Here is a 12,512-nt window from a genome sequence, read left to right as displayed (position 1 = left end):
GGACTACGTCAAACCCATATCCACTATGCATGCAGTCCTCCAACCACCTACACACTTGTCTTTCACACTTTCAATTCCCCAGTCAGTATCCGTTCACTTGCAGAAAACACCCTGTCACTGCCGTTGCACTCCTCTAGTGACCCATTCAGCATCATGTACTAATCCATTCACAGCGCCAAATCCTAATAGATTCACCCAGGCACTCTCCTTGCAGTACTCTAATCATTCAGTCAGTGCCTAAGTATTCATACACTGAGCCAGGCCTTAGCACATGGACTGCTTCAAACCCCTATGCACTATGCATGCAGTCTTCTAACCACCTAGACACTTGTCTTTCACACTTTAAATTTCCTAGTCAGTATCCATACAGTCCAGCACTTGTCACTGCCTTTGCACTCCTCTAGTGACCCATTCAGTACCAAGTACTAATCTATTCTCTGTGCGAAAAGCCTAGCACTTATAAATTCACCTAGGCACTCTCCTTGCTGTACGATAATCATTCAGTCAGTACCCAAGTAGTCATGCAGTGAGCCTGGCCTTAGCACATGGACTGCTTTAAATGCCTATGCAGTATGGATGCAGTGCTCTAATCACCTACACAGTTGTGTTTCACACCTTCTATTCCCTAGTTAGTATTCATACTCTTCTAGCAAACACCCTGTGAGTCACCAAGTGTGTCTCCTTATACTACTGTAATCATTTTGTCAGTTAGCATGTAGTGTTTTAGTGAGGTAGGCTTTAGGGCATGAACTGCTTCAAAGTAGTATGCACTATGCATGTAGTGTTTCAACCATCGTCACACTTGTGGTTCAGGGCTATAGTTTCATAGTCAGTTTTTATATAAAATGTGTCTGTACAGTAATGGAATAGTATAAATTTGAAAGTTATTAATATACATTTATTTGTGATTCTGTTTTACAGATACAGAACAGGAGTGTTTCTCATCTGTTTGCACTCTTCTCGTGCAAGATTGTTTGGCTGAAGGGTCCTTAGGTGTTTCATCATACTTGCTGTGCCGCACGAGTATATTTTGTTAGGATCTCCTCGTAACAGAACTCTTTGGAAAATCTTGCGAGTGACGAAGGTGGCATTGGTCTTTGTTTGCTCCTTGGAAAAAGTAAAAAAATGTCTCACCACTGAAGAAAAACGTTGTTTGTGTGATGCCTTCTGCAAAACATTTTCTTCAGATTCGGTAAATATTTTAAAGCGGCAACATTTACAGTTTTTGTAAGTTAAACTTATAAAATTTTGTTAGCTGTATGCATTTTATATATCTGTGATTTGTTTCATGTGGTATTTTGTTGAGAATACCATGTTGTTTTTTTTTTTAACAATCTTTCTTATTTTCCAGGTCTGTCGTCGACATCCATTGTCCCCACAGTAGTGTTCCGCCTTGTTGTTTTTTATTATTGTTGTTTCATTTTGTTTATTAGTTTATTGTTCATATATATGTTAATAAAAAAATAAAGTTTGAAAATAGTTTTTCGTTTATATATTTATTATTATAAAAAATAAAGTTTGAAAAAAAAATTAATAACGTTTTTGGTTGTTCTCTTAACTGCTGTGTGACTCTTTCTTGTTCTTATTACTGTTATTTGATGGAGTCCACCATGGTGTTAAATTTTGGGGGACTTATCGCTGGAATACTGGTGATATCTGCAGTTTGCACTAACTTCTGAATAGTGTGTTAGATTTATCTCAACTTTACTTCCGTTAAAGTGCTGATAATGAAATAGAGAGTAGCCGTTCCCGTGCAAAAAGACACGAGGTGCACCTTTCCGATTTATTCTAAATACTAAAATCCTGTATTGAATTGCACTGAGGTATTGGCTGCAGTTACAGTGTACACACAAAATCTATTAAGAAATCTCATATTTGTATTGATTGGGAATAGTGCGTCAGGTGCTGGATCTTGATGAGATACACTGCTCAGTTCGTATATTGTTCTGCACACGAAAAAAATCACATCACAACTTTCACACCAATTGCAATACGAAACAAATTCCGGCGATAAGACACGTTAGCACCAGGGATTTTACACCTGCTTTCTGCTGGTGTTAAGCAGGACAACTACCTGCACCATGAAAGGGAACACAGCCAAGAGCCACAACAGAACACCCACAGGTACCATAGAGTCAATGAGCATGATACAGGGATACCCATGAGGGACAGAAATTTTGTTAGCTGTATGCATTTTATATATCTGTGATTTGTTTCTTGTGGTATTTTGTTGAGAATACCATGTTGTTGTTTTTTTTTAACAATCTTTCTTATTTTCCAGGTCTGTCGTCTGCCGATTACTCTCACCCTAGCCCGTCAAATGCCAATGTCCCAAGTATGTCTCAAACACGCCACGCTCTTGAAGGAGCGCCTGAGCACTCTTAGCGTCCTGAACGAGTGCAAGACAGAGACGTCTCTAAGTGCAGTAAGAGCATGGTAGGAATGAGAATGCCAGGTAATGAACAAGTAATAGCTTGAGACCATTGGTCATGGCTAAGTATGGTTGAGTGCTGTGACATGTTGGTTGGTAGTTCCCCAGGAATATGAATAATATAAAACACAGTCAGTGATGCCTGCAGCGTTAAAATGGTGATACTGCTATGCTACAAAGGTCTAGAATATTATTCAACAGGACAGATGTATGGATATGAGGTGGCCACTCACAAATTAAGGAGTAAATATGGGTGACTCCCAGGAGACTTGATCAGTGCATATCCACTAATATGTATGTACGTATACCCACAGGTTGATCAGCGGCGACTGCTACTTTCTGCAGGGGATGCGTGGCTAAAGGTTGTGTGTGCTCCCCTGATGGTGTGTTGCTGTTACGAACTCTGGTAGCAACCACCTGGTAAATATAGTATTACCTTATATATTCGCATGCGTTAATGTCTTGGCAAATATTGCCAGCAAACAACAATTTCAGTGTGTTTTTAAATGGTTGGCACCATCTTTCTTGTATCATTTGTCAATCACCAGAGGCTATGCTTGAAGAACCGATGAGGCCCCAAGCCCTGATGAAGTTGCCTAAAAATAATTGGCAATGAAACATGTCGGCCTTTTCTAACTGAAATGGTCTAACACATGCCGTTCTTTTAATCTGAGTGTGATCACAGCGATCAATAAAGTATGTATACCTGCAAGTGAGTTACAACTCATTTTAGCTTGGATAAGCAACTTTCTTCTTTCTCACTACAGGGTCCGGTTGGCTAAGAATGACATAAGCATTGATATTGCCTTCTTTTCCACTTTATTCCTTTCTTTTCTTCAGCTCTAAAATTAGGAAACAGTTTTTCTTTCTTCACGGTCATGAAGGTTACCAATGATGATAGCGTGAGCAAACTGGTGAGTACCAACCAGCAGCTCCCTTGGTGATGCTTACGTGAGGTACTTCCTCACCACTCACACCCTTTTTTCCTGTTTTTCCTCATGAGATGAGGTGTTATTTGGTGTATTGACAAGCATTTTAAAATTGAAAACTGGAAACCAGATATTACTGGCATCTTGGCGAAGCCAGCTTTTTGGCAGAGATAGTGTCAGACTGCCCCTGGAGTTCTTAAAAAGATATTGTGTTCCCTCATAATCAGGTCTTCTGTATTATGGTTCAGTGAGTAAAGGGCGACCTGGTTATTTTTCCCTCTTTTGCTCCCCTTTGTTGATGATTTTTAAATACTCACTCAAACAAAAAACACACACACTCTTGTCTGTGTTTCAAATGTCTTAAAACATGGTCATTTTACAAAATACTGTGTTTAAGAATCCCTCACAATCCACACTCATTTCTCTTTCCACTGTCCATTAATCCCCTCTCATGTGCTTCAGCTCACCACCCCACCCCCCAGCCATACTGACCAATCTACGCTCCTGAATGTCTGTTCCAGGGAACAAGAGATTAACTTGAATTTGAGGAGGGGGAATCCAGAGCATTTCCATTAAGTGGCACCTGATTCTCATGGATCCTTATACTTTTTAAAAAAAATTTTTTATTAGTTACTCAATGACATTTCACAGTCATTATTCTTGCAATATAGCATACACTGAAAAACAGGATGATTTCCCAAAGGGGCTTGTATAAGCATTCCCCAACACCCCCTGGTCCCCTAGCTGCTTATGTGATGTTGCAGTTAAACACTCTACATCTATTAATAGAAAGCATGTGGCCTGTGTCGCAGCACTTCTTTGTTGCATGGATGTGTTACTGAGTTAATTACCCCTGTGTCAGTAGTCTCAGTGCCTAGATGGGGTATAATGCTGTCATGTCCCGGGTGAGGAGAAGCGCTAGAGGGGGCACATAGTAACGTGTGAATGCGGTAGGGGGACTCTGAACTACATCTCCCATGTCGCAGGGGAAAAGAACTACCGCTCCCACAATCCCAGAGCAAGACGCGAGTGGCTTACTTAAGCTCCGCCCACCAGGAACGCGGGGCTTGCCACTCGGAACTCTTCCGTGTTTCCCCGAGGAACGAATCTTGCCAACGACGAGTACGTTACTCGTGTAAGTGGACCGTCAGCAGTCGACAGAAATCCCACCGGGCGCTTGGCCCGTTCTTACTGAAACTTCGCTGCGGAAGCGCGTAGCGCTACAGGGACCCCTGTGGGCGCCTGCGCCCTTGCCGCTCCTGTCCCAAACACCGGGCGCTTGGCCCGTGTTCTATCGTCCATCTCCGGGGTAGCGCGTTGCTCTACGTGAGCTGCCTTGAGCGCCTGCACCCTGGACCAACAAAACGAGGACTGGAAGCTAGTCAACGGCTCCTCGTAACCGTTACTCGCAGTGCGTCGTCCGACACGAAGACTCGACCCAGCCGAGAGCGCGCCGGCTCTCTGTCTACCTGAATCATAGCACGTTTCCTGGTGCTAAACCTCCTCACCGAGGAGAACACTTGCAGCCTAGAGCGAGGGTGACTTCAGTGCCTGCTCTCCACGGACACCCGGGAGAGGCCTGAAGCTGCGGTTACAGGGCTTTGCTGAACCTGTTCCTTGGTGAGGTAACCAAGTGAGGACAACAGGCGTGGATCCAGTCCCTGCCCTCTGGACTCTACAACCTTGGAGATAAGTACTTTCTAGATACTACTACAGACTATATTAAGCCTATTGATTCTCTGTAATGGTTTAGAACATGCCTGCTGGACAGAGGATGATAAGCCTGTTTCTGTAAGTGTACGATTCTGAGGGGCGCAGGGAGAGGGGAGGTGTGTGCAAAGAGCGCGCCTGATGCATTGTGTGTTTATGTCTTACTTACAGGGCCTCTGGGGTGGAGCCTAGTGAGAGACGGTCTATCTAGCGAGGACTTCCCGTGCCAGAGCATTCCAGCAGTAGATTATTTCGTTTTGGTTTCTTTGTCCCTTTTTTCCCTTTTCCCTGGAGGGGTGATATACGTGTTGTGTTTATTGAGCACGCATGGGTGTCACCCTTAGGGGGAGTGGGTCATTTAGCTGCTCATCGTTCCCGCTGTACCCGGATGCAAGGTGTGTCCTGTCTCCCTCTACGTGATAAATGCCCCGGTGTTTACGCTGTTCACAATAATCCCTTGCCTAAATCCATTAGTAAGCTTTTTGTTCCTTTTCGTGTTCTATTTCATCAATGTGGCTCCCTGGCTTTACACCATAATTCCTCAGGTCTAATAGCATCTGCCTCCACGCTGCCAAGTCATCTTCCAATCTTTCATCCTGTCACACATGTTTGATCCTAACCTCTTCAGCCACCGCCCACTCACACACATCTCGCAGCCACTCTGCATAGCTGGGTGGGTGAGCGTTCATCCATTTAATGGCGATCCGCCTTTTTGCCAGCACCAGCCCTATCATCAGAAATTTGTGGGTTTTTTCATTGTAGAGGTTGGGATCAAGCCCAACAGCATCTCACGCCTACGATTTCCCATCCCGTTGCCAATTGTAGGTATCGTACTACCTCCCTCCAAAAAGATGCCATTCCCGCACAGCTCCATACTACATGTAGAAAATCTGCCTCTGGTGCACCACAGCGTGAGCATATGAATCCTCATGCTTATTTTTGGTGTTAATAATGCCAATTACATCTGTGTAGTACTCACTTTGAAGAAGCGTCAGCAGAGCGACCTTGCTGTCAATCTCGTACCATTGGATTAACAGGGCATCAGAGTCCTCCGGGTGAAAGAATTTCTGCAGACTTTCCCCTGAATAAAACATCCTTTTTCTTTTGGGGTTCACTGTGAAAACACAGATTACATAATGTAGGTAAAGCATTGTCGTTTGTCAATTTCAAGGTATTTAATAGTAATACATTTTTATTGCTTGGTTATTAAAACCATTGCAATATAGTACATAATAAATACATTAAGAAAAAAAAACATATTGTTGGAAAACGAGGCATTATTTGTGAGGTTTGCACAAACAATGTCTTCATTTGTCCTTCACTAGAAACCAAACACCCCATTGTAGCGCTCAACTCTTAGAGGGCAGCGTTGGAGAGCAGTCCAAGGCTTACTCAAGGGAAGTGGTGTGGGCTAGTAATCACCATTTACAAGTATGCAGAAATAACACTCAATAATTGATTGTCCAGTCTATACTTTTCTTTATAAAAAGGAAGAGTACATTTGTTACACGCACACACACACACACACACTCACACACTCACACACACACACACACCCCCTCCCCCCCTCAATACTATGCATCAATTTACAAATATACATAAGCTGTTGGATTTACTTTACTTTGTGGGGGGGTCTAGTACCACCACTCCCATGTTTGCATGTTATCTTGCCCCCAAATGCAGTGGGTTGACGATAACTTGGAGTGAGCACCTCAACTGCAAGCTCTCCTCACCCCTTGACACCCACGGATCCTTCACCTGCCGTCACTGCCGCCATTCCTTCACCTCTGTTGAGATCTCGGAACCTCCACTTCCCTCCAGCAATAACTCCATTGCACCTCAAACTCTGTGATGCATCCTCCTCTTCGTCCGCTCCCTCCACAGACACGCCACGGAAATCTGGGACCTCCTCGACAGCACAACCCCGGACATCGCCTTCCTCACCGAAACCTGGACTAACGCCACCTCCGGACCAGACATCGCGATCGCCATCCCTGAAGGATACAAGCTCACCAGGAAGGATCGCCCCAACCACTCCGGCGGAGGAGGCATTGCCATCGCCCACAAGGCCAATCTCCGGCTGAGCACCTACTCTGACCTGATGGAACACCTCCATTTCAAGATCCAGACCAACCTGTCCTCCACCTACCGAGGCACCCTCATCTACAGACCCACGCAGACCCCGATCTCCTTTTGCCGACTTTATCACTGACATCATCACGCCGCATGCCATCACCTCCACCAATTTCACATTGCTAGGAGACCTCAACTTCCACCTTGACAACCGCCAGGACTCCAACTCCGCCTTCCTCCTGGACTACCTCCACGCCATAGGACTCAAGCAGATCGTACCTATACCAATGCACTCAGATGGGCACATCCTCGATCCCGTTTTCACAGCTGGGAACTTCCTCACCTTCATCACCTTCAGCCACACCTCCGAACTCCCATGGACGGACCACAACTGTGTCCGTGCCACCTTCAAATCCAATATCCCCCACAGATCCAACGCTCCCTGACTTCTGCCTTTTCTTCGAGGCCTTGACTTGGGGTACCGGGCCCCAGGGCATTCATCGCAGGGAGGACAACGGTACTCTCCCGCTTCCACCTTCGTCAGGGCCCAAAGTTGGGGTCCCGGGCCCCAGGACTATTTTTCACATGGAACGTGACGGCGCACCCCGGCTGTCGTCTTCACAGGGGGTGCGACGGAGCTCCCAGACTTCTGCGGGGCCCACAGTTGAGGGGCCCAGGCCACTCGCACAGTTTTCTTTAGGGGCCAGGGTGGGCGTGTGGCACCCCCTTGGGGTCAATTTACCGGCTAGTGCGATGGCTTCCCTGACTTTTCTTTCTTCTGGGCAGCCCCTGGGACCTGACCCACCCCGGGGCCACATCCAAGACCGGCAGTGGAGCCCCACACGCATAGTCATCGGTCGGGGTAGAGGTCAAAGGTGGCTAACCTTCTGGGGGGCATAACTCAGCCCCCAGGGGACCGATTTTTACCAGTTTTGGCCTCTTCTTGCTCCTGGTGGCCAGCCCTAGCCACCTGGAGCATTTCTCACCCCCCTCCATGCCTCCAAGAGGGTGATTCTGTAAGGAGCTGTCTTCATTGGCTCCCTGCACCAGCCTTTCACCTGGCTCTCCTTCTGGGCCTCTATTCTCCTTGGGCAGAGTCCCAGGCTTCTCCTCACTGGCCCTGGACTCCCTCAAAGGCGCAGTCAAGAGTCCTGGGACAGTCAGGGGCTTCCTCCTTCCAACTTTCCATGGCGCCAGGCTCCAGCACCAGTCTTCCCCAGAGAGAGCTCCTCTTCCTGTGCAAGACCTTTAAAAAGAATTTGGAGGGGCTGGCAGTAAGGCACTTCTGCCCTATCCTGCAGCGACACGTCACCTCTCAGCCCCTGCTCCCTCCTTCCTGCACAGGCCTCTGGGATACTTCAAAATGGTGTCGTCCAGGGGTCTCATGCCACATGGTCTCTAAAAAGCCCCCTTCCCCCCTTACTGACTTCATGGCCCGGGCCCGGAGCAGGCCTGGTGCCTGGCACCGGGTAACAGCTGCTGATGGATAACCTGCAGCTTCATCCCCATCTCTCCCTCCTGGAGAGAAGACCTTCAACCTTGGAATGCTTGCATTGAAGAGCTAGGCCTCTGATGATACAGCTTGAGGGGGAAGGTAATTAGTCCAGCTTGGCAGGGGTCACACCCGGCCAGGTTCAGGTTATGAGCTGAGTCAGAGGAATATGATGTTTCTGGATGACCCATAAGCATTACAGATATGGCTTTGGACTCAGAAGAATACCTCTTTTTACACAACTTACAGTGTACTTTGGTGCGTGTCTGGAATTGGTAGGTCCCTCTCTTCATAGGAGAGTAATGGAGTGTTCCTACAGTGAAAACAGTAAAGCACACTGACTTTACCTTACATGTGTCTCCCCACATTATAAAGCCTACTCCATGTCACCACCCAACTCTGCATAATTCCTGCCACACCATTCTATTTGTACCTGCTCCTGGGCTGGGCACAACAGAAATCTCCCCTGCGCAGCCCTTACACCGGTGCACATGCATGTGCACACGTGTCTACATGTAACCAGTCCTGTGCCCCTTACCCTGGATGCAGCACAGCGGCCTTCTCTCACAAGGCTGACACCGCTGCAATTCACATGCAATCTGTTTCATCATGTGTGCACTGTGGGTGAGTCCAGGCTTATGAGGCTCTCCCACAGTAAAAGCTAAAAAATAAGGTGATCTTGGCCCCATACCGACGACGTGGACAGAGGCCTATCACGCGCCACGGCCTCAAAGGTGGTGGGGGTGAGAAAACCGAAAGGCCTCGCGTGACACTATATAACGCAGCCGGCAGCGAGGACTACTGGCCTTTCCCCCCTGTGGGCTGGGTGGAACCCTTCATACGTGAAATAAGATGGGAGGCCAAGGCCAGAGGGGTGCGCCAACCGGCAAATTAGACAAATACGCGTACACCAAGGATCAGAGTGAAAAACCACACAACAATACGGCCCGGGCGGAGGGCCCTGCAACTCAAGGCCCAGAAACAGTCACATTAATAGACGTTATGGCCGCCCTACAGCAAGTCCAGTCCTCTATCGGTACGATATCCACAGATATATCCCTCATAAGGGCAGACTTCTTAAAATTGTCAGAGACTGACAGAGGTTGAATCTACAACAACGACACTATCCACAGACACGGGTGCATTTCAACGCCAAATACGTCATCAAGAAGCTGACAATAAGCTCATTCTGGCCAACCTGGACGGCAAAGAAGGCCGCTCACGGCGCAACACCATCCGTATTATTGGTGTACCAGAAAATGTAGGGGGACCTGCTCTAGACTTATTTGTGGAGGACCTCATTAAGAACAAGTTGCAACCAAGAGGGCTATCTACCTTCTTCTCCGTGGAAAGAGCTCACCGTGTACCGGGGGGAGGCCACGACCGGGTGCCCCCCCCAGACCAATATTGGCGCGCTTTTTCAACTTTCGTGATAGAGATGCTATTTTGCAGGCAGCAAGGATAGCCCCACCACTCCGTCTGGAGAACTATGCCATCACGCTCTATCCATTCTATATGGCAGCTGTGACCAAACAAAGACGCAGCTTTTTAGAAGTCAAGAAAGAGCTGCGGACCAGAGAACTCAAATATTCAATGCTTTTCTCGGCGAAACTTAGAGTAGAAGGGGAAGGCAAGACATGGTTCTTTGCCACACCTGAGGAAACGCAAGACTGGCTGGAGGGATGGCGCCCTGCTACGAAGTCCGGCAAACCAAGAACCCAACAGCAACACCGACTCCACGAATCGCAAGGGCTGAAGTCTCCTGATCCCAGCGACAAAGGGGACTGATTGAACACGAACTACCAATTCAGGATCGCATTAACTTTAACTTGCCCTGTATAAGAAACCTCCCTGGACAAGTGATGACCCAGGGTACAAGGTGTCTCACAGAATGCAACTAAAGTTGTAGATGGGCTTCATGTTACACCTCGCAATATGCGCCTCCAGTGAGGATGGTCGCTGTTATTGATGCTATGCTTAAGGAGGGCTTCCGAGGAGCATGGGGGGACTCTCATCCCCCACACAAGTACTAGTTACGGGGAAAAAGCGCTCTGCTCAGTTGGGGAGGCGGGTAGTGAGTCAGGGAGGGGGATTGGGTGGGGGTGGGGAGTTGGTTGTTTTTTAGGTTGTTGTGTATTCAAATCATTGATCACGTGCGATCGCATGCATGTTCCGCAACGGATAGCAGTTGCCAGGAGGAATCAGGCAAAATTTGTAACGAAAGGAGAGGGAAAACATGCTTGATATTACGGGATCATAGTACGCCAGTTCTACAGGCTGCAGTTGCTGAATACGGAGTAGTCTTTTTAAAAAAAAGTTTAAACATATTTTATTGGGTTTTGAAGTCTTTTATATCATATACCCAAATGTTACACTTCTGCAGCAACCTTATTCCTTTCTTATATCGCATTTACATATACACAATCCAGTTTTGCTGCCATATACTTATGCTGAACTATTCTATAGAATAAGTTAAACAAGTCATATCTCGTTTGGGACAGCAATCCCCATTACTAAGTATACCTTGGTCACATTGATACAACAAATAAACCCCAACTCCCTCTACCCTTCCCTCCCCCGTCTCACGTGTGTGTCTGCGTTCTGCGCCTTGTGCATCTCCTTATATATACTCCTGGCAAGCCTGTGCGTGCATAGTATACATCTCCCAGTCCATGCACTGCTGATAAAAATTTAGGTACCCTTCCGCACTGACAATTTTACACTCTACTTAGGGTCTTAGACTTCGTCCATCGATTTTATGGCTTCCAGCATTACATCCCATTCCAACGCTATTGGTATTTTCTGCAGTCCTTTGAGTTCTTCTTTACGTAGTGCCGCACTCTCCGCAATAATAGCTTGTGTAATGCGCCATAGTCAATGTCTGCCATCGCGAATCCTATTTCTTGCAAGTTACGCCCTGTCGTCCAGTAAGATAACCATTGTAGTTGGCTTGCATAGTAGTATGCTCTCAAATCTGGGACACCCAGACCTCCCATTCGCGTGCCTACTTGCAGCTTCTTTAGGCTTATACGCCGTCTGCCGTTCCCCCAAATAAGTTCAGTGAGCATTGTGTTCAGTAGTTTAGGTTAGAGAGGAAGGCTTCTGTGGTGGCTTCCGGGTTGTGGCCCGTTGTACTGTACAGTGTAGTGTAGTAGTGCCTAAAGGCTGTGTTGATATCTGCCTGCGTATTGACTGTGGTCCCATCCGCCAGTGCAATTTCATGTATAACAACCGCCGGGGGGGCATCGCGGATTGATGTGGCAAGTAACGCCCCAGACCTATCTGCTTCAGCGTGTGCTCTCTTCGTGTATGTTTGGTAGTCTATGACCCGCATAGACTCTAAAAGTTCTGCATGTCTTATTCTCACTTCTTGTAGCTGGCCCCTGCAGTCACCATTTGTTATAACTTCCTGTTTCAGTTTACCCATCCTGTCTTCCACCTTTATCAGCGCCCTGTGAAGTTCCTGTCTGGCGCCTACTATTGTACTTATCGCTTTCCCCCAGATCACTGCTTTCAAAGCGTCCCACTCTACAAGTCTGTCCGCCGCCGTGCCCTGTTCTCTTCGAAGTATTGACCACTGGTCACTGTAATGTCGCTGCGGAATACCGAGGCCTCCAGCAACTGTGGCCATAACCGCCATGTGGGCACCGGCGCGGGGACCCTCCCCCATGCCACAGTCAACTCCATCGGGTTATGGTCTGAAAGGGTTTTTGGTAAATATGTGGTCTGTAGTGTTTGCATTGCTATCCTGTCGGATCAGTATATTCTGTCTATTCTGGTATGCAGGTCGTGCACTGCAGAATAATAGGAGCATTCCCTGTGTGTGGGGTGTCTCATCCTCCAGACATCACATAAATCCCATCCTTTTGCCCACCTG

The 12,512-nt window shown here is 47.3% G+C and overlaps 1 protein-coding gene across 1 annotated transcript in view; it reads right to left on the bottom strand.

Annotated features, from left to right (window-relative positions):
• Positions 1 to 12,512, bottom strand: part of FAM151A (family with sequence similarity 151 member A) — a 248,029-nt gene that overhangs the window by 26,127 nt on the left and 209,390 nt on the right. The window contains exon 7 of the mRNA XM_085600147.1: positions 6,050 to 6,184. Coding sequence (XP_085456273.1) covers positions 6,050 to 6,184 — 135 coding nt within the window. The remainder of the gene's footprint in view (positions 1 to 6,049; positions 6,185 to 12,512) is intronic.

Source organism: Triturus cristatus, chromosome 4_2 (genome assembly GCF_964204655.1).
Source record: "Triturus cristatus chromosome 4_2, aTriCri1.1, whole genome shotgun sequence".
In the NCBI taxonomy this organism is placed as follows: domain Eukaryota; kingdom Metazoa; phylum Chordata; class Amphibia; order Caudata; family Salamandridae; genus Triturus; species Triturus cristatus.
Note: the sequence above shows the minus strand (reverse complement) of the source record. Positions and strands in the feature narration are given on the sequence as shown.